General features: G+C 43.4%; 1 protein-coding gene across 1 annotated transcript in view; it reads right to left on the reverse strand.

The window, feature by feature from the left end:
* Positions 1–22,019, reverse strand: part of LOC131288437 (uncharacterized) — a 43,338-nt gene extending 21,319 nt beyond the window's left edge. The window contains exon 1 of the mRNA XM_058317570.1: positions 21,632–22,019. Within this exon, the coding sequence (XP_058173553.1) occupies positions 21,632–22,019 (388 nt within the window). The remainder of the gene's footprint in view (positions 1–21,631) is intronic.
* Between the last annotated feature and the right edge of the window lie 980 nt (positions 22,020–22,999).

The raw sequence follows: 22,999 nt of genomic DNA on the forward strand, positions 1-22,999 counted from the left end.
TCCATTTCCACTTCTCGTGAATCGGAAGTCAACTGTAGCAAGTTTTATGAAAATCTACCCCATACGCAAGGTGGTCCGTTTTCCATGGAACCGGGCTGGAAAAGTTCATTTCTTTGCAGTTATTATTTTTCCTTCCCTCCATTCTTCTGTTTGCTCTTTTTTTTACCCCCCCCACGACTCCAGTTTTCCCAGCGCGAACGGTGTGCGAGTAGCGTTTTCCTTAGCCGGAGGAAATCCTTCGCCGCTCAATCATGGTTCCGTCACGGAAACGCTGGGAAGTCTTTCCGAAGGGCGCGCGGGGGGACGAAAAGATTCCAAGCTTTGGTAAGATCGGGACACGGAAAACCCAAACCCAAAAATCGGGACACGGAAAACCCCGTCCGGGGCCGGGTCAAGCGAGTGAAAATCACTTTAATTCACAAGCTTTTCCTTCTGGGCCCTAGAACGGTCCTAGGTTTAGACATTTGGTGCAATTTTTGGTATGCGAGTTTTCCTCAGTTTTTTTTCGGTTTGTTATTTTTCTCAATGCGGTGCGGAAGAAAAAGTTTTAAATAGGATAGTGCTTATCGGAACCCAAAGTAGAAAGAATGAAAAAACAAAAACGCACACCCTAATGCGACCCGCAATGATTTCAAATTTCTCGCCGTACCTTTTGCTCTTTGCAGGTGGGAAAAAGTTTTACCGATTTTTGATTAGTTTTTCATTTCTTTAACCTAACCGTGGTTATAATGCGGTGCTGTTCGTAAATCTTAGATACTCTGTGTTCATTTTTTAGCACTATGAAACGGGTTTTGATCGTTCTTTATTGCTTCGCAAGGAAAGGCAATGAAATAGCGCATTATCGGCGGGTGAAAACAAAAGAACACCGTACGAGCATAGCCTTTCCATTAAACCCACCATGGTTGGACCCACTTCCTCCTGGGTAAGACGTCGCGAAGCGTTCGAGCAAACAGCCAAGAAACCGTGGTGATAATTGAGCTAAATTTAAAAGAACGACAACCGCCTCCTCCCGTAACGAACCGGAGCCGGATTTTTCCACTCCCGGAATTAAATGATCATTAATTAGCCGGGCCATACGTACCGCAGATCTACGTACGGGAGGATTAAGACTTGCCGGGCTACAAAAGCCAAAGGTTACGGCGATGGAGCGTCCCGGTAGAGCGGATCCACCCGACGGCCGCCGCCGTAATAATGCTAGTAATAGGTTCGCCGTCGCTCGTTTATTACCAAAGATTATGTCACGTATAAGTGACTAACGATGGCTTCGCTGAAAATCCCTCGCTTGGTGCGCTTACACCGTTCATGAAGAGCTGTAAGGAGGCGGTTTGAGGGTGTGTGGGTGTGTGTTTTTTGTCTCTCCAGGTTTCGGTCGTTACATCCTCCATTACTCTCGCTCACTTCCGGGCTATTTCGCCGGCTTGCTGCTCGCCAGAAAGGGGTCGCGCCCGAGAGCGGAACAAACTCCAGCTGCAATTTAATTTGTTCCACCCTAATCCCATCGCCACCGGTGGGTAATTTTAAAGGATTAAATTTTATGTTGCCTGCATAGTTTGATAGTAAGTAAATTACTGCGTCACTTTTCGCGCCGCGCACCAACTTACGACCGCGTTTTTGTGGGGGAGAAGAGGGGAGGGGGTGGACATAGGGTGCCAAGAATGCAGGCAACATGAGACATCTCTTCGGTACAGTAAACATGCTATAATAACGGTGAGCCCCGAATGAATTATGATGCGTCAGTTTCATGAGTGTGTGTGGCTCAAAAAAAAACCAACATAAAAAAAGCATATGCGATGAGAACGGCAAGGATTAATCCCACCCCCACCTACCTTCCAACGCCGTTAATCGGACAAACAAATGGTAAATATTTGTGTGCGCTGGATGCGGCGGTCGTCAACAAACAAGGGTCAACAAGGGAGCAAAACACAAGGACAAAAGAAAGGAAGCTAATAGCTACACGCTACGTACCCTTCCACACATCCCACATGGACAGATTTTCCCCGAAGGCCTCCGTGGGAACCGTACCAACCCACCCTGACAACGCGTTCGTCCATCATTCAATGAGGGATAAATTAATAAACCTCCAGTGGCAATTTTGTTGCCATAATCAAAATCAATCCGAGAAGTTCGATAAAGAGAAAAGTGGGCCAATTTCGCCCGGCCTGCCTGTGTTTGGTGTCCACATCCCGGCGGTGCGTGTGCTGGCATATTTAGTTTCCCAGACAATCGCTTGCACTGACACACAACGTGCCCGCTTCGTCACGCATCCATCAACATCATCATCGCCCGCCTTGAACTTTCTTCTGCCCTTTTCCTTCGGGCCAAGGTAGTGCGGCACAGTGATGGAAGGGACGGACGCTTGTTATGCTACGGCACGGAAGAGCTTTGTTTTGGATGATTATCATCCTCAAGCGGCGCTGCCGAAGGATACGACAACAAAGTAGTTGACTCCACTCGAGCTGGGATGTTTTCTTCTATTTGTCGTATTTTGTGTGTCTTTTTCGATTTTCTTTATTTTTTTTACGATAGAGAAAGCGGAGCAATTTTCCTTTCACGAGCTTAAGAATGGCTTTCTGTGAGCGTCCCACCATGGGTTTCAGTGGTTTTCAACCACTGGAAGTTTTACAAGAAAAGCTGATGCGCTAAATAAAATCTAATCATCCAAAATATTAACGCTTATTTTCTTTATCTTTGGAAATTAAAATTAAACCTGCCAAGATAAACAATGCCAAATATCCTAATTCAAATGAAGAATTGGGCTTAAAACTAAAGATAAGACATGCTCAAGGAATTACTTTTCTTTTCTTTTTCAAAACTAAAGTAAACTACTTGATTTTTCGAAACCATCTTCACTAAAACAGCTCTTTGCCATTTTAAATAATTATAAGATATATTGTAGGATAAATGAAACAGAAAGCGTTTACTTAGTTGTAAAAGTTTACGTAATTTCAGCAACGTACGTCTTAAGATAGTTACTGAAATGAATGTCGAGAGGTACAACAAACCCTGATTGTAGAACAAACTTATGAAAAGAAGAGGAAAATAGATATTTATTACAAATACTCTATTTATAATAGCATAGTTTAACATATATACAAGAAGAGATTGAGGAAGTTAGATCATTTGTGTTAAGGACAGTAAGGTTTAGAAGAGTGTTAATAACCCTATATCTAACACTGAAGTGAATATTAAGAACATAAATTTTGTCCCATATACATATTTCTAAAATTTCAAAACGGTTTTGCAGAAAAAAAGGGTTGAACATGTTAAAATATTTGGTATTCCAAAATCATTTATCTGTGTGATTTTTTTCTTTGGTACCTTAAACTGTTCTTTTATCCCATCATCTGAAATAAGGTATAGCACTTTTCAATGTGTTGTTAATACATGATTTATTTAGGACAAAAAACCCTTACCGCAACGAATCGATTGCAAACCACCGACCTACAAACGGCCCGGGCGAACGTCCTGTGCCATTTTTCCTTTCATTCGGGATCACTCTTCCGGGAAATCGTAACATCCCCTAATGAATACCGCCATGATGACCTTCAAAGAGTGCCGTTACAAGCGCGCCAGCGTGACACGCAAAGGTTAGCGCCGAAATGCGCGGTGTGCAAGAGGGTACAGGAGTAGCGGGGAAGGGAAAAAAACAAATCGTATAGTGTGACAGCAGCCCGAGGAAAGGACAAAGCCATTTTCTTTACTTTTCCTACCAGCCCGGAACATTTCTTCTCCTTCACCGGATCGCTTTATAGTGGGTAGGCAAATAGAACCACCGGGGCAAAGGGAGGGAGGAAAGGCCCGCACGTACAACGACGTCGAAGATGACGACATCATCCGACGCCACCATCCCGCAAGCCTTAGGGTCGCATCCGCGGGCGGCTAATGTGCTCCCGGAGGGAACATTTCCGCCTGCCGATAGTTAACGACGCGCTCGGAACGGAAGGACCTCACTTGCGGCGTACCGTTGAGCAACGGCTTCGGATTTTGGGGCCAGCGGGCAGGATCGGTGATGTGTGATGAAATGGCGATGGTGGTGGTAAATTACCTTTCACCGAGAAAAAGCGCCCTCCAAGCTCGCCCAAACCACCACGTCCCCCCGCCGAACCAGCTGCACGTGATCGGACTGAAGCGCGTGCTATGACAAATCGGACCATAATCTGATGGTTTGAAATAAAGAAAAGCTCATAAGGAAAATTTGAACGGCATGGGCGGTCCGGGAGGGGAGTGAGGGCGCATTATTGCATTATCTTCACCACAGCTTAGCGCCGGCTGCCAATTCCTTTCGGTAAGGCAATGACATCCCACTTTCTGCGGCGGCAGATAATAACATTAAGCTGTTCGCTCGAGCGACGATATGCACCCGGGTCGCCTGACGGTGCCCGAGGGAGGAAAGGATCCAAGGACCAGGATTAGTGAAACCTCTTGCCACTTGCAGGAAGGCTCACACTACCCCACACGCACACACACACATACACACGAGAGCGCGCGAGTGAACATCTTCCGGAAACGGCAGTCATATTAGCGGCAGCAAGTGTCTTATCGCACCGAAAGCGTCACGATCGCTTCGCCCGGCTTCCGTGACATCCTGGCTCGGTTCCTGCCCTTCAAATGGCACAATAGTTGGCCCTTTAGTTCGCCGGTATGCGAGTGTGGGAACGCTTGGCGTGGTTGAATGGTAGCGGCACGCTCTAGGAAAGACCAAAGGTGGGTGGTTTCCCATTCGATCTTCCCTCACCGAGCGGCTTTACGCCGTGACGAAGTGAACGACGGTGGGCTTGTATATTTTTTTGTTCGGTTGGGTTGTTTTTTTCGGGAGAATGACGACAAATCACGAACTTCCCATTGACGTTGATTCGATTGATGAATTGATGGGTGACAATTTCTGACAGATTTATTTTATGGACGAATTATTTTATTACGTTGCTTCGGCGTGTACCTGTGCCCTGATGTGCTTCCGCCGTTCCCGAGGGAGAACGAATAGATCGATGACTTGTTTCCATCGGGGTGTTGGAAGAGACGAGTAAGCTGGATGATACACAACATCAAGATCCAAGCATCTTTAACCATTGAAGGGGCGAAGGGGCACGAGTATGTCATATTTATTTTGTGGAAATCGATGAGGTTTTTGTTACAAAACTTGGAAACTTTGATTTGACTCAGAAATCGAACTTTTTAAACGACATGAACCATGCATTAAATATCTGTAAAACCTTAAATAGAATTTAACTTTTTGTTAGATTTCCGACACATGATATTTTTAAACGACGTTTCCTATTATTTTGAAAAATCCGAGAAAAAACTGAGAACGTTCGAGAGCAGGCAAATTTTATATCAAGTTGTTAAAACTGATTTATTCTAGAAAACGAACCCAATTAAACTATCTTTTGGATTGGAGTTTATAGAAACACATTTACTGTCAGGTGTATAGGTTCAAACAATTTAAAATTAAAATCACAACATTTTCGTGAGGTTATGCCAACTATGTATCACACTGTTTTTTGCTAGATTTGTGATTAATATTTCAGTTTATTATGGCTAAAATTGCCATAATTTCTCTTCTGATTTATTCTCTTTCTTACAAGATTACACTTTCTCAAACCAACTCGAACGTCATGCTTCATTGCATTCTCATGAATAACAATATTTTTATTATTCATGTTTCAACAACAGTAATTTAATATCTTCCAGTGGAAAATGCTCTCGTGTGACTTCTTTCTCTCCATCGATGCTTACAACACATAATACAATCATCGTTTTCACAGCATTGTAACCGTTTACGTATTCCATTCGAATCGAATTCCGCATGATTTGCAACATGTCCGCTTGATGTCGAGAAAATCTGCCAATTTTCGCTGGACGAAAACATCTCCCCCTCCTCCTTCATACCTCCCCAACACAATGCAAATCAAATCACATCATCCACATGGCGCACCACGACACATATGCCACCTCATCGTCACCACCTCCGGTTGCAAACCCGTAAAACCGGTCACAATAATTCATATGCACCAGGCGTGCCGTGTCGGAAAAATCCGAAGGCCAGCGAAATCCGTTCGAAAGCATAAAAAAGCGAACTCGAAGGCACGGCGTATGCAAAGGAAGCCCAAGGAATAATTCCTGTCATCTTCCGCAAAATTTCATCTCGATCTCGTCCGCACCGAATGCTGACGCCGATTCGAATGCCCCACCCCGCTCGGTTTGCGTTTGCTCCCTTTGGCCGATTTTGCTCCATTCCCCCCCCGTGTCACCCTTTCCCAAAAGGCAATAATCCCATCGATCGGACCGCTTCCGACCGGATTCGTTGCAATGAAAATCATCCACACTCTCTTCGGAGCAGGAAATAAAAGTAAAAACGGCAAAAGAAAAGCAGCTAACGTTAGCCATCGCCACGACGGGTGGAAATGTTTTCCTTTCCCGTTTGCCGGCGGACGAGGCTCGGTTCAAGAGGGGGTTTTCCGCACGCACGCGGACTGGCACATCACGTACGGACCGACGGGCGAGTGTCGACGAGTGTTGCTCCTGCCGGTGACGACTTCTGATGGCATCGAGATGAGCCCGTTTCCCAGCGTTCTCATTCACGCTTTCGACAGAAGCCTCCAAAATCTCTTCACAAATATTGTCACAACCGTATGGTGCTCGCGCTGGCAGCGATGACGAAAATCGACCCAGCACTCGGTCTCGGTCGGCAAGACTTTAAGGACACGCGCTCCCTCCACCACTACACCTTCCGCCCTCCGGGGGAGCTTTGCGATTTGTGTGATTTTAGCAATCCGTTTGGTCGATCAGATTTTTCGTCTATTTTTTTCTGTTTCTTTTCCGGTGGCGTTTGTTTTTGCGCCCAATATCAGTCTTGCGACATGGCGCAGAGGTTCTTTTTGATGGATTGGACAATACCACTCCAGCGTCTTGTTGCGACCGATGCCGGGAATTGTTTCCAATTTGTTGTTATGTTCCCCCGGCCAAGCCTCTTCAACTACTCACTTGATTTGATTCGTCTTTTTAACATTTTTACTCCTTGTATGCTTTTCCCCTTTGGCTTTTCCTCGCTTGGTCGCGGCTAGCGTCGGCTAAAGTGGTCAATTTATTTCCTCCCTTAGGTTAGGCAATACAGCTTTCACAATCACCTCCAAAAATTCCCGTGGGTGAAAACAATGTCTTCTTGGCGAACGTCGTTCGGATGGAGTTGTCATGCTGAGAGTGGTCGGTGGTCGATCGGTGGTTTTCTACTTTGCTTTCTGATTATGAAAAACTGACGAACATTAATCAAACTTCGTTTTAAGACACGAAAACCTACAGTTAACAACCAACAGCGAGTACGTAACGGTGTACCAAGTTCGTGAACGTTGATTAACAGATCTTATCGTTTCAAATTTTGTGCAATCAATCATTTTGGTAACTCAGCTTAAAAATTGTTTTAGGTCTCTGAAAAAATACCAACGTCACACATTTTTTTAATTTATTACTCATTTTTATTGGGGTTTAATATATTTAACCATGGAAAACCTAAAGTCGAATAACAAACGAAAATAATTCTGTATTTTAGACGCTAATGAGAGTTCAAACAAAAGCAGTATTGTTGCAACTAAACTCTAAACTGATGCTGGCTTTTCTCCTTACAAGGGTTAAATTTTAGTATTTTACTCCCACTTTTTCTACTTAGTTACTTTCTTTTCCTTTGTGTTGCTTCTAATTTTGATCACTTCTCGTTTTACTAGTCTACTCTTGCTTTTGCTTCTTTTTAATGTTGTCTTTTACAGGTACAACAAAATAGACAAAATCATTGAAGCAGAAACAATTGATACCTTTATAACTGGATAATCTTTCCAGGCGAAATTTTTCTCTTTTAAACAACTGTGCTACCAACTGCTATGAACATCTTGAGATAAATATGTATTATAATAAAAAAACAAAATATCTTAAAAACCAAAACCATGTGTTTTGTCGTTGTTGAAAAACAACTAATCATTTCAATTTATCGCCACAGAAAAACGACTTTCAGAAACTCAATGAATAAGCACAAGCTTTCATGGCCATCGGTGCAAAAAGTCGTGGCAAAAAATATGTTATGTATTGTTATCAATCGACAATAACTGCCACGCTCGGTGGATTACGACTTCACTTCATAAATAATCCGGTGCCACGTATTGTTTGCCATTCGCGTATCAAAACAACGCTTGCCAGAGTGAGTTTGAGTTTTTCCACAGCACAGAACCTTTCCCTCCCGAGGGTCACCGGAATCATAAAAACCATTTACATAATTCTCAGCAGTCACATTCACAGGAAAAACCAACAAAAAAAAAGAAGGAAAATACCAAACCCCATCGGACACCTGTGCCGCCGCAAAAAAAAGGGATGGGCGGTCGGCGCAAAAACGGCGCGGGCGTAACATTTTCCGACGTTTTCCAGCGCAATCAACCCGATGGCGGCACGTTTCACACAATCAGCGGCAATGATGCGGCGGACACAGATTTATGATCCAATAACGATTAAGCCACTGTGCCACACACACACCCACCGGGGGCCGGCATGGAGAGGGACAAATCAACATCAAAAACTGCAGCAACCCTTACGGAATAGGGGCGAGAGAACACACCCCGAGATCCCGATATCGCGCTGTTATCTTCGAGTGTGGGCAGCAAGGCACGTGCCTTCCCTTCGACCAAAGGGGGGGATGGGCTTCCGCGGGAAAGCACTGGCGAAAGGATCAAGGACCATAATGTCTAGAAAAAGTCCAAATCCAATTTGCCCTCGGCACATAAATAAATATCAAATGTTAACAATTTACATAAAGCCGAAGCCATCGACGTTATCTTTCGAACGAATTCAACTGCCAAACTCCCGGTGCGGTATAAATTCGAAATATCGTCTGTTGGTTTGTCCGTATCTTTTTTTTATTGTAACCTGTTTTCCATGTCGGGCCGTTAGTTTTCCCAGCGTGTTTCGTTTGAGGTTCCCGTGTTCCACCGAATACGAATTCAAATCATATCTCACACTCATCGAACGGTTCGTGGGGCACGCGAAGGCACCTCCCGCCACAAAACCAACGTGAAGAAGCACCAAAAATAATTGTTCCAAAACACGAAAATAAAACATCGCAGCACGGACGATCGTTCGCGCGCGCGGGGTCCGAAAATAAAACACCGGAACACAAAGGCCCGGCCGATCCGGTTGGAGAAAAGTAAACTGTCTGGGCATTTGGAAGAAGAAAAAAAACAGGAGGAGAAGGTTTACATCAAGAGGGGGAGTGGCGCAAGCGATGTTCCGGCCCACGTTCGACGATGGTAGCGATTGAATTTGTATTCCAGCTGAGAGTATGCCATCAATATTTTAACCTTTTCGGATTCAAACATTTTTCCGCTTCCCGCAGCTCGATGAAGGAGCACACAAGAGCACGAAGAAAAGCTCCTAAACCCAGGTCGCGGGAAAAGGCTGGGAAAGAAAAAGACCGACCAAACCGATCAGGAGCTGAAGATGATGCAGTTGTGGCCCGGGCTGGATGATGCGGGTCCGATAAAATGTTTAAAATTCAAACCGTACACATCGGGGGAAATAAAATATCCATTACATCTTTTTCGAACCCCGAGCGAAGGTAGCGGATGTAGTAGCAGACTACGTAAACTGGCCCTGGCCCCACTCGGGATGCGGCAGTAGTAGGAAAACCAACCGCCAACGCGAACGAGCGTTCCTTTTTGCTGGGTTTTATTTCCTTTTTTTTCCACCCAGCCAGCTATAGAGGAAAAGCGTTTTAATGTTGTCTTTGCTGTCCCGTTCCTTTTCTGCCGGAACACCATTTTACAGTGTGTATCTCTATTTTCCGATCAAAGTTCCAGGAACTTGCTCGAGCGAGTAGCCCCGTACTTGCAACCGATTTTCCTCGCCTCGTTCTAAACGCTCACTCACTTTTACAGCCCACATCTTCTAACCTCGCCGGGAAAATGCTCCCAACGAAATGGATTTGCTTGCCCACCATGCTTTAAGCTCGACCCTTAACTAACTATCTCGCCCACTTTTCTGCCCCTCCTCGTTAGCCGGGAGGTGCAGCTACCCGTGAAAATAGTTTTAGATTCCAAATATTAAAAAATTCCACCATAAATCGCAACGGTTTGGTCGTACGGGGTCCATTACGACGGAGGAGCGGGGGATCGGAAGAATCGAGTGCTTTTCCGGACACGGACGACGGAACTTATCGATAGTGTATGCTTTCGCCTTCCCTGCCAGCCGTCTCAATGAAGGGAACGGTGGGGTTCTGGGTGGGAAAAAGAGTACTACCAGGGGCTGTTGCTTTATGCTCCAGTTTCAATGCTTTCGTTCGTAACGTTCTTCTTCCTCGAGAATGGGTCGGAATGTGCTACACATGTACGGTGCATGTTTGTCCCGTTGCAGATCGCGGGAGGGGTAGAGGTGTATGCTCACTGCAGCATGAAAGCTGCTGGGCAGCGGTCCTTTCCAGTTCGTTCTTGTTTTTCTCCATCCTTTGTGACGCCCGGAACCGTTCAAGTGGCTACGATTTCCGTTCGGTCTTCGAGCGGTAAGCATCCCGTAGCCTTCCAAAAGGGACAGAGGAAAAGTGTTTGGGAGGGTTAGGCAAATTGGGAAGGAGGAAAACCATTTGGGAGGATAGAGCTAATTCTTGCCGAGCGTAAGCGGAGGAATAGAATAAGTCCTCTAATCCTGCACTTCTATTTCCTAGCATGAGATGAGAATTTTTAAGGCACGTTTGGCGTGCATGTTTTATAAGATTTTCTTAAACAGTCTATTAACTTAAATATTTTGTCACCTACATTTTTTAAGTATTTAATCTTCTATAAAAACAATGGTTCGTATTGCCATTTACCATTTGCTTAAGTCAATGCCATTGGAGCAGAACGGTACACTCGCAAGTCGATTTCGAACGGGGAAAACACCAACATGAGACGGCGTTGAATGCGATGGTAAAACGCGACCTAAGCGATTTTCCCTCATCCATTATGTTGATACACTCGCAAGAATATTGTATATTTACGCGTTAAGTCGATTGGAAAAGTGTTGTTCTTTCGAAGCGAGACGACCGAAACGGAACATTTGGAGTGTGTGTCCTGTGTGTGTGTGTGTGTGTATGTATGTGCTTATAAAACCAAATTCTGGCTGATCCCATACAAAACCATATCACCTTGCCTCACACCTGCCCTCGATTCACGCGGGGCTCATGTTTATAAAGCATGTTGTTGTAACCGTGTTCATGTTGCATGGTATTCAAATCTTTCACTCATGCATGTTCGTCAGTTATTTCGCATGTTGCGAGACATTTCGAGCTGTTCGTTACATGTACTCACCAACGCACAGACACACACACATACATCTGTGTGCAAATACGTTTATACTAGAAAGGTTTAAAGGGTATATGCCGATTTGTGGACGTCTAATAATTCAAAAGGGCGAGGGCGAAAGGACGTCTGGAAATTCATCTTATTGCCACATTTTAACTACATTGTAATCCACTTAACAATGCCTCTTTATTCTATATATCCCTTTGTTGCTTGGTTACACTAGCAGTGGTGTAAAAAAGCTTATCTTTTGTTTTAAAATCAGTTTGAATTCTGCAGATAACGTATTGGTTAATGCTCCTTTATATACATTCTTGAAAACGAGGCATCATTGTAAAGCCGAATGGACCGTTTTGAGAAAAATAGGATTACTAGTTTTGAGAAAAATAGAACTATTGCTTTCTCTATCCCAAAAATTATCTTTAGCTATGTTTCTTCTTATTTTTGTTCCTTGTTTTTTGTTTTTGTTAAGTAACTCCAGAAATATTGTGTTATGATTCCAATAGCGATGTAACCAGTATCAATCTAATTTAAGTTATTGTAAGTGCGGCATGTAAATATTATGAATAATAAATATTATTTACTACTATTACTACTACTACTACTCTCAAATACATGCAATATGCAGGATAGTTCCAACTTAACTCAATGCATTCAGTATTGCAAAATTTGGTTAACTGGTTTAGTCTTATTAATTTTCTCAATCGTGGAGTTGTTTAACCAATCCTTTTTAATAAACGCTGTAATGAAATATATTCACTTTATCAGGGCTCTAGAAGCCGAAGAAGCCCAAGGTAAAAAGCATCTCTTAGCCATGGCAATCAAGCTGCAGCTTTGAACCGTTCCAAACGAAATGTTTTCCTCAAACTTAGTCAGCAATTGAATTTGCAATCACTTGCCGGAAGGTCAAAAAAGTAAAAAAGTCCTTCGGAAAATAAAATTTTAATTTGATTTGCAAAATCATGTTGGCTTTAATTGGTGAGTCTTTTTCTTTTCCCCCGTATTTTGCATCCAGCGAGTTCCTGCACGCCATGTTTGTTTGGCAGCAATAGTACGAAGCAAAAAACAACGTCAACCCGCTTTTGCAGCTCACCGGAAACTGTTTGCTCAACATTATTGCGATCCGGTTGGTAGTGCATGTATGTATGTTTGCTTCCAACCCTCATGCACTGCAATAAATAAATAGCAACCCTTTATCTTTGCCCAAAGTTCTGCTTGATGAAAAAGAAAAACATACCGAAAAAAAGCTGGCTGCACGAAAGAGAGGACAACTCGGAAATAGAAAAAGTCTTATCACTCCGCCCCAACCAGAGCGCTTCTGTCTTCATTATAGTAATTAGAAAACTCTTGCGATAGTTCTGACAGGACAAACAATCCACCTAGCTCCTGCCATTTTCCCCCGCTACGTTCTCCGCTCTCTCGATTCCGTTTACTTTCCCGCGTGTTAGTTGTTGCCCTGCTCCGGTGGAACGTTAGCGTCACCCCGCACGACATATACATTTTGCCAGCGTCAAGGCGCTCCTTTGCTCCCGTGTTTATTTCGATTGTCAAACAAACAAACTACCGGCAGCACAAGAAAGTATCCCTGTGACTTTTGCCATTGCGAAAAATTGTGACCAGAGGGGAACTTTCAGCCGAGTTTTTCACAGGAGCGGGAAAAATCCAAGATTTTGTTTGTTTCGTTTTTTGTTTCATGTTTGCTCTAACTTGCACGTAAGACGAAAAGCAACTCGAGCCAGTTGTGAGCACTGTGCAAACTGACGTGCAGTAGTATTTCGTGCCATTTTATTTTCTTCTGGTCTTTTCGCAACCATTTGTCGTGCAGTTGGATGGCTGTTGGGCGTGTATGTACACGTTTTTCGCGGTGCGCAATAAGCGCAGCCGGACTTTTCGCTTCTCGTCGAGCGGGTGGAAGAAGGAAAACCCGACCCCATACGGTAGCAAGTTGACACAGCAGTTTACGATAGATACCGCTGTCGATGGCAGGCTGAGTTGAAGTTAAGACTGTTGCACTTCTGACCATGGTCCGAAACAGTCCTAACGACAGGTTCCATACTCCATCTTCAACGCTTGTAAAAGACAATTCTGATGACAGCCATCGTAGACCATTGCTACTTGATAATGTTCACTAGCGAGCGTCGTTTGTTCTGCGCTCAAAACAGAGAAGAGTTCTTTCCCAAGATATAATGCAGAATTGGAAAAAAAACTTCGGATGTCCGCAACTGGAAAGACGGATAATTGAATTGATATTGTTCGTTAGTTTGCTTCGGTGAAGAGCACAAAAGGGACTCTTCTTCTTTTCTATTTCATGTTTCAAAATCGAAAATGCTCTCATAAATCCGCTTCACTTGTACTTGTAGTTAATCCCGCTTCACTCGAGCATAAATCCCGCAGGGCGGATTATTTCAGCGGGAGCCGGCTCCGTGTGGAAAATGATGGGGGACTAGCAATTGGAGTCGCTTACTCGCGGCCCGAGTTGCTGGCAACCCAAATCCCAAAAAAAAAAGACGGAGAACCTTTCCAGAACTTTTCTGGGGGAGGGTGAGACTGAGGGAGGTAGGAGAATTATTTGAATTTTCTTTCTAACGCAACCCCCAAAAATGCGATTAGCAAAGCATCCTCTTTGCGTAGGTCTCCAGCAAAAAGGCTCTCCCCAATAAATCTCGGACGCGTATGTATCGCACACACACTCTCTTTACCACACACCTACACACATACACAGAATCTCGCTGGCCGGTATTTTGACCGTATTGATCCATATTTATGAAGCCTATACAATTTAATTATTCTCCAAACATTTCCTTTTGCGCACGCTGGAAAAACCGTTGGTTCGAGCTTCGGTTTCCTTATCCGGACCGTTCGATTTTTCCAGCCACCCCTCCAGGCTCGTTCCGGTTTATCTCCCGCTACCAGCCGTGCACCCACCCTCCTGATGTACAATGCCTAAGTCAAGCCTTCAGCTTCATAATTTGGAATTATCTTCCCCAAATAATAACCTCAGCATTATTAAATCTAAGCTTCCACGGAGCCCTGCCCTGCGGGACGCAAAGATTACTCTCGACCACCCCATGCCACGCAGTCCTGCTTCCCCATTGATCGTCCCTTCCATGCCTTATCCTCCTCCTTTGGCGTCTTCGTGAGTCAATTTAAATTCATAAAAAATTGTTAAAACAAGTGCGACAGTCGATATTCCGAAGCCCCCGGAGCGTTCGCGAAGCACGAACGTGGAAAATACACACATTCACATATCTACAGCGAAGGTCACGAGTGGGGAATTGTCTCATGCTCTTAAGCAGCTTTTCGACTGCAGGAAAGCTCTGGTAAGTGAGGAAGAGTACGGTGTTATTTTTATATGACAGTGTTTCTCAAACTGTGTGACAGTTTAATATATTACCATCAAATATTAATATTAGCAAAATCCACTTGACTGTGTAATGCGCTGATCTTTGTAAGGTGCAGATATCAGTTAAATCAATTAACCAAAAATTCTTCAACTGCTTCTTCGGATGTATATTTAAAAATCAAGACATTTAATATATTATTTTATGTTAAGGAAAAGCTTACAAATAATCAGGAAAAAACCGTAGTATTATAAATTCAAATATTTAATTAAAAAGAGAAGGATAACTCTAAGAATACGCGATTGAACGAGCTTAAGAGCAGCGAGTGAAAATGCAATTCAAATTTTATAATCTTACTTATAAAATATTTAATTTTAGATTGTTTTAATATAATCATATCGTATAGTTATCATCACCTCATCGAAACTAACAAAGTATTACAGTAACCGATCTAATTCGACTTGTACGCCGATTATTCGCTCTAAAAGCAGTTCACCATAGCTTGTAGAATTGCTTATCTTATAAATATATTACACTGAAGATGGTCGTGGCAATGATGATTTTGCAAACCATCATCAATTTAGTTTCAAACCATCAACGATATATTACCATCAATCATTTATTATATGTTAATTGTACTTACAAGAAATGCTACTTAAATAAAACATCGTAGTAGATTTTATAAAATTCACAATACAACCTCAGTGCAAGTACATGATGATCGACAAGCAGGTTCTCTAGATAACTATCAAACCGTCAAAAACATCTGAGAATCGCTGCTGTTAAACTTGACAAACAACGCAGAAAGAAACAAATATCGAGAAACGAGAACAAAAATGTCACCTAAAAATTAAAAAAAAAAGTTAACCGTAAACTGGTGAAGCAGTCGGCGGCATTGAAGAAAAATATTCACGAGGGCCCCGCTAGTAAACCCGGTCGAAGACAAATAAGAGATGCGAAGGAAAAAGAACACGCTGCAGAGAGAGGGAAAAAGAAACGAACGATCGAGATTAGAGGGCAAACTTTTCGTGAACCTACCGACTAACCCCACGACCTCCACCGTGTGCCGGCCCGGGGCATCGCAAAATCGTGCCTAAAGGAATTGGTTCCGGCTGGGGAGGTGTCGCTGGATGGGGAACCAAGCCCGCGGGGGAAGTGGGGGGCTGAGAATTACGACTGCTGAATATTAATTTTCTGAATATGTCACCGGTTTTAAGGAGTCTCACAGCTTTTTGCTGCTGATAATGCCGAAAACAAAGAAGGCAACGACCAAGAAACAAGTGGTTTTGTAGGTATGTGGGTGTGTGTGCTGCGGGAGGGAAGCATTTGAATTGTGAAAAGCCGAAAACAACACTGTACGGAAGCGGCTACCGTGGCTCAGCAAACAAAAGTTTCCGCAACGGCGAAGAAAACGGAATTTGCGGTATTTGCTGAGCTTTTCCCAGGCCCGAATCGTTGCCCTCTGGATGAAGATGATGATTTTGTTGGAAAATATGAAGCGTGCAATAGTTTGGGTGCTGTTTGGCAAGTCTGAGCGATAGAAAGAGACAAATGGAATCAAAGAGAGGGATAGAGAGAGAGAGAGAGCCTTACAACATACACACCCACCACTAGGCAACGAACAAAACCAAAAAAGGATCGCATGGTACAGATTCCGTCATCGCCATCTGCTGACATGATAATTTATATTTTTCCATGCTTTAAATCCACATCCGCAGCAACATGCAAAAACAAGAGTAAAAACTCCTCCAACCAAGATAGGCTCGGGCAAGGAAACGTGTCCTCTCGGCCACTAATTGTACTGCATTGTGCAGAAGTGAAGAATCGCGCACATGATCTTGCTTTACATAATTCGCGACCGCTTTTGGGGTCCCTTCGAGGAAGGCGAACAAATGAAGGCGATATCTATTTTTATTTACGCTGACAGTCATCATCAAGTCAATTCACGCTGTAATCTTGATGAATGACTGCAACCATCGGGAAGGAAAAAGTCAAATGAGTCATCAGGAGGCCAAAAACCGTTGTCTTTATTCGACATCGGAACTCTTCCGCCGGAGGGGGGGAGAAGAATAAAACAATCTAAAGCTGGAAATGCCTAGGCTTAATCTGGCTTTTGTTTCTCTAAATCATTTTACATTTCTCTCATTGTCCGTTCAATGTTGCCCAACTATGTTTCAGAACGTTTTATTTGTCCTGGGGTTTGGTAATGGCAATTTTCAAACGCTTTGCTGATTGACACGCCATTTTGGTGGTTTGTTTTATGAAATCGTTTCAGTAAATCTATTATATAACGTTTAACTCGCATCTTTAGCGAAGTAATAACTGAAACAACTTGTAAACCAAGTAATAAAAGGTCATCCATAGCGTGGCATCCGTTGTTTGAACGACTCTTGTCGGAATTGCAGCTGGTGTGAGCGTCTTGTCATGAGACAAGTAGATGTAATAATGTTACTTGATTTAAGTACTCCGATTAGAATTATCGAAGGACGCCAAAATCAAAATGAAACAGTCCATTGAAAAAATCCATTTCCGTATCAAACATTTCTACCTTTAAATTACTATTTAAACAATGCAAGATATTTTTCAAACGTTCCCGAAATTTTAGCAAAAATCACCCATTGTTTTTTTGCAAAAAATACACCTTTGAAAGTTTCATGCAAAAAGAAACCATCATCCTAACTCGAAAAGTCATTTCAGATTAATTATCTTCATACTACAAAAAACCCCAAAAGAACGACAACTCCACATCATCACAATTTCTGCGTGCATTCAATCTCTGCTTCACTTGATGGCCGACCTTTTATGACTTTGCACTTCTTATGGGGGGGTTTGTATCTTCGTGACTCATCTTCACTCCGTGCGGATGTAGGACGGAGGATCACAATTCTCCGCTGGGAGTTATAAAACACTCGCCCTTCCGACAAAGTGCTAAAAGGTTATGAAGAGAAAACCCGATCCTGTGCGACTTCGTTCGACTCCTTCTCGCTCACAAACATTCATCAACTGCGGCCACACATGATAAATGGGGTTTTGCTGGACGACGCCACGAGAACCACACCAAGAAAAGCCAAACCCTTTTGCCGGCATGTGCGTGTTGCGAAATTTCACATCAAAGACACTGCACCATTCTTTCCGCAAAGGTTGACAGTGGATTTCTTTTTTGAGGAAGTTTCTGTTTTTCCTCTCTTCGCTTTCCTTCGTTGGTCAGGTGATTACGATTAATGGACCGCATAAAAGAAAGCATGTGAAAAACCGCCAGAGTAATTTCTTTGTGGGCAACTTTTCTCTATTATTCACCACACGCAAGGTTATTGTTATACACTAAAATATTGTTGAACGTTTGAAGGAAGTTCGTGCAACAGCAATATTTTATAAAATACCTCTAAAGCACTCTCCTTAGTGGACAATACGATTGAGGTAAAAATGTTGGATATCCTTTTCCCGTTTTCATTTTCCACATTTTCATGTTGTACCGTGTGTATACTTTACGTCACGGTCGTAAAAATAATGCACTTCTCTGATACTAGATTTACACAATGGCAAGAAAGTAGCGTCTATGCCATTCAAGGTGAGAGGAGCAAACTTTGCCATCTTAAGATGCTTCTCGCCGAAGCGCTCGCGAAGGGATGGTAACGTCGGCGAAGGTTGATATCCGACCCAAAACCCGCCGCAAAACCGGCCGGACTCGATGGTATCATCTTGTCGCCGGACGGATTGTAAGCATTTTCCAGCCGACAGCTCATTTCCAGCCCTCGTCATCGTCGTGGCATCCTTATCAGCGGGGTCTCATGCGTCCCGCAACATCGGCCTGGAATTTTCATTCTTCAGTTTGACGGGTTGTGAAGTTTTGTGCCGAATTGTGCCATGTACACTTTTTTTTCTCCGTTTCAACCGAGCCCGGTTCGTCGGCGAAGTGTAAGAAATGGTGAACCCGGGCAAAGGTAGGCCCCAGCCGAGGCCGGTGCAACGAACCGAAAGATCAATTTTAACCCCGCAATACCATTAGAGTCAGCAGGGAATAAAATTGTAACCTCAACAAAAGGACCTGCCCAGAGTGAATGTTTGGGTTTGGCACGGTTTCTTCTGCGTTTTATTTACTTTTCTGTCCTTGAAGAAATCAGTAAAATTTTCCATTACGAGCAATTCCATTGTTGGGGCAATTTTGAACGATCTGTTCCCAATGTAAGGAATTTAATAACATTGTGACATGGGCCTCATGATTGTGGATGATGAAATTAAGCTTAAAAGACATTAATGAGTCCATTTTCCAATTGAGTTGATCCTGCTGTGCGGTTTATATGGATTTTGAATATTTTTTTCCATATTCTAAATTCACTCTCCCTGAAGGGTTAAGCAGGAGTCTACGAGTCCGCAATGGTATGACCCAGAGTCTTTCTTCAGCAACTTTGCACTACACTCATAATACACTTAAAGTAAAAGTTACTTTGTCTTCATATTCAATCACAAGTCTATCCTTTTTTTTCTTTTCCTAGCGATCTCACAGTGAGTCGACCAAGGAGTCAGTTGATACCGGGACCGGAAAAGGAAAGTTTAACGGCCTCCGCCTGCGTTCCTGCATTCCGCACTGTGGACTGTGGAAGTGGCCAGAGCGGAACAAGGGTCGAAACCTTACGGCGAACCAACCGGATCGCACGTGATCGTTCCTCTTTTTCACCACTGCACCGCAACTACCAGACCACGAACTCGGTCCACTCGACGGAGACAACAAATTTTCGGGTGGTCATTTCCCGACCGGACGTCCGGACAAGAAAGACCACTTTTACTCTTTACTCTTTACTTGTTCATCCAGGGTTTGCGCTTCCTTTCCCCGCTTCGACTCGTGACGGTCGTTAAAACTTTTACCAAAAGCGAAGGAAAGTTCAACATCGTGATGGTTTCTTAAAAAGAAAGGCAAACAGTACCTCCAACAGAACTCAGCCCCCACACAAACACACACAACGAAGGACAAAAAAATGAACAAACTGAATAAGAGCTTCGAGCTGTTAAAAGGGCTGAAAAAGTTTTGTTTTGTACGAAACTCAGAAACCAGAGCGAAGGCAGCTTGGGGACATTGCCGGCCTGCGGTCCAATAAAGGACGGATCAGTGGTAACGGCCATCGTACTAGCATTGCAAAACAGCCTCCGTGCAGCAAACCATGATGGTAGTTCACTTTTAGTGCACCCAGTGCTGTTCCAGTTGTCAGATTGCAATCAAGGGCAAACGCGATTATTGCATTCGATAATGACGGTTCGAGCATTCTGGGGCAGTGGATAGGAAAATTGTACCAACTTCGAACGATCTTGCGCTAGTGAAGCGATGGGCGGTGATTTTGAGCGGACGTAGTTGCGCATTCACTTTCATTTCGAACCCTATTGAATGGGTTCCGATAGAAAGGCAATGTTTCCGTTTCCGGGAATGAAGTATTTAGCAGTGAAAAGTTTGTCCTGCTGTGCTTCAGATTTCTCAGCAACGATTTTTCTTCTCGACTCACGTTCACAAGCCTTACGTTCAAATACAATTTAATACGGTGTTCAATTTGTTATTGTTTAATTAATTAAAGTTACGACGCACTATTGTGCGATAGGTACAACTCGTTGTAAATTTTCCAGGCATGTAATTGATTTCGTGATCTATCCTTAATTGGACTTTGAGTAATATGAATCAATTGTTATTGGCATAAAGGAATTGTTCATGACCGGATTTATTCTTCAAATGATTGTTTCGATGCCATTCTAAAAATACTTGTTCTGCCTTTAATTAAAGATTAACACATGAAGGGTTACAAGATGTATTGTAAATGAGAAAGAATCCTAATCGTGCTTCAAGGATGTGGATTGATTGTTAAAAAAATGTTTCTTAATAATTGCTTCTGGTGTACACAAATCGAATTTATTTTGGGAAAAGGAATACTAACAAAATCAAATGGAACTGTAGAAATTGCAATAACAATTTGTTTCTTAAATACGGCAGTTAATTTTCACTTCTTCGTATTCAACAAACTTATCCCTGCTTTCGTTTCAATCATATTTCCTTCCATCGTTGATTTGCTTTTGCTAAACTCATTCCACCGGCTGCTGGCCCGACGGGCCAAACAAAACTCCATTTAAAGCCATGAAAAACAACAATCAAATATCCATTTCGTACCAACAATTTTCGGACGCAACAGGGCGCTACAGGTTACGCGGTGCTTTGTGAAAAAAAGGAACAGGCCAAAAATTTAACAACATAAAACGCGAAATGAGCCAAGCTGAAGAGAGAAAAAAACAACAACTTCAGTCGCCTTTTAAAATTTCAATTCAGCTCAAGAGAACTCCGGTGCCGGCAGCCCAGCGAGGGCATTGCCACTTGCCGACTGGCGCCCGGTTCCGTTTCCGAGCTGCACAGCTCGTTACTTTCGGTCGCGCTAAATGGAAGCGAAACGACACGTGAAGCAATTCCACGATTTACGAGCCCCAGCCAGTTAGCTTTTCATGTTTAAAGCGCCCGGTATGCCTCCGGTTGCCACCGTTGTGTGAGTGTGTATGCCGGCGTGTGTGTGTGCGCTTTTTTCGTCCTTTAATCTCCATCGGAAAGGCTCAATTGCTGGGCCGACATTGGCCCGAACAAAGCAACATTAACCTTTAAAGACTGGAGGTATTGTATTTTATTGTTTCTGTTCATTTTTTATTTGCCCCGTTATGTATCTTTGACGAGATTTTCCATCCGTGGGTAGGGAAAAAATGCAAAAAAAAATGGTAAGAAAACCCATCAACTGTTGTACGGAGTACCGTAGGCACTGATTCCTACCGAAAAGCGAACGAATGGCATGGTATCAAAATGACACAAACGAAAAAAAAGCTAACCCACGGCTCATAACTCGGAAATGTGTATCCTCTGAAGAAATCTAGAAACCAACATACACGCCTCCGCTTCTAACTGGCGTGTATCGGAGTCGGCAAACAAGGAAAATAAAGAAAAAAACGGAGAAGTAATCAAAGCACACTTACCTGTACAAGATTTGGGCTCGTCGCTCTTATCGAGGCAATCGAAATTACCGTCGCAGAATTTTGACGACGGTATGCAGGTCCCGTTGGCGCAGCGCAACTGGGCGATATTACATTTCCCGAGGCCGCCACTTCCGGCGGCGTGGCCTCCACTTCCGTTTCCGTTTCCGGCGCTGGGCCCGCTGCTGCCGCCGACGTTCGCGTTGGCGTGGCGGGAGGCGAGCGCGGCCGCTATCGAGGCGGACGACAGGGAAGCGATCGGCGCGGACGAGGAGCGATCGCGGCCGCCGGCTTTCGGTCGCGTTTCGGTGACGTTCGAGCCGACCGGCGGAAGCTGGCTGCTTACCAGCGCCAGCGCGACCGCCAGCAGACACTTTATCCACCCATCCATCGGGGAGTCTCTGCAAGGGGAAACGTTGAACAATGGAAAAGCGGAACGGAAAACAGCATGAGTTTGATTGAGCGATAACGTGACCGTGGAAACGCAATGGAGGGCCACAATTTGGGATTATTTATTTTTTGGGAAAAGATACATATCGTTGAATTGAAGTAAATGTCAAACCAAAAATGAAACGTCAGTGTAAATATTGTTATGGTGTCAAAAATTACTAATGATCAGAATCAATTAATTTACATCAAAATAATTTTCAAACTATAATAATAAAATCATCAAACTATTAAAAGACAGAAAGTTCATAATGCATCAGCATAGTACTTTGAATATTTCTCTTTTTTTATTATGCTGTTTTACTTCCCTTTTAATACTTCCATTTTGCTCTATTTTTTATTTTAAGTAACGAGCATCGTGACTCATTATAAAGGGAAACATTAAAATTTCGAATAAAAATTTCGTTGCAAAAACAAACGAAAAGAAAAACTCGTTACCGGAAACCTGTGGTTTTGGGAAATTTTACCTTAAAGTGGCATGGCTACTAAAGAAAAGTTATCCGTTTTGTTTATCAATTGTGTCATTTTTGCGAGGGATCGAATTAACTCGATGCTCAAAAGACCTTATTGAAACATGTTTTCGTGTAAATGGTAAACAACCAGGCGCCTCCTTTAGACATACCAGGCGCCTCCTTTTGGCATACTGGGCGCCTCCATTGACAGGAGAACTTTTTCCAACAGTGAATAAGTTGTGCAAAACTTAGAAATGCCGCTTTCTTTCGGAAGAATTCTGCACAATTTTTTTCCTACCTCTCTTCTTGCGTCCGTACCATCAAGCGGATGACACCAATTAGAGCAGAGAAAATCGCAACCCACCAAAAGCCTTCTAAGGATTTCCGGTTGTGTAAGCGATAATTCCACACGACAAATCAGAGCCTGAACGTGTCAGCTCTACCACCATCCGATATGAAATCAACGTGTCCG

This window comes from Anopheles ziemanni, chromosome 3 (genome assembly GCF_943734765.1).
Source record: "Anopheles ziemanni chromosome 3, idAnoZiCoDA_A2_x.2, whole genome shotgun sequence".
NCBI lineage: Eukaryota > Metazoa > Arthropoda > Insecta > Diptera > Culicidae > Anopheles > Anopheles ziemanni.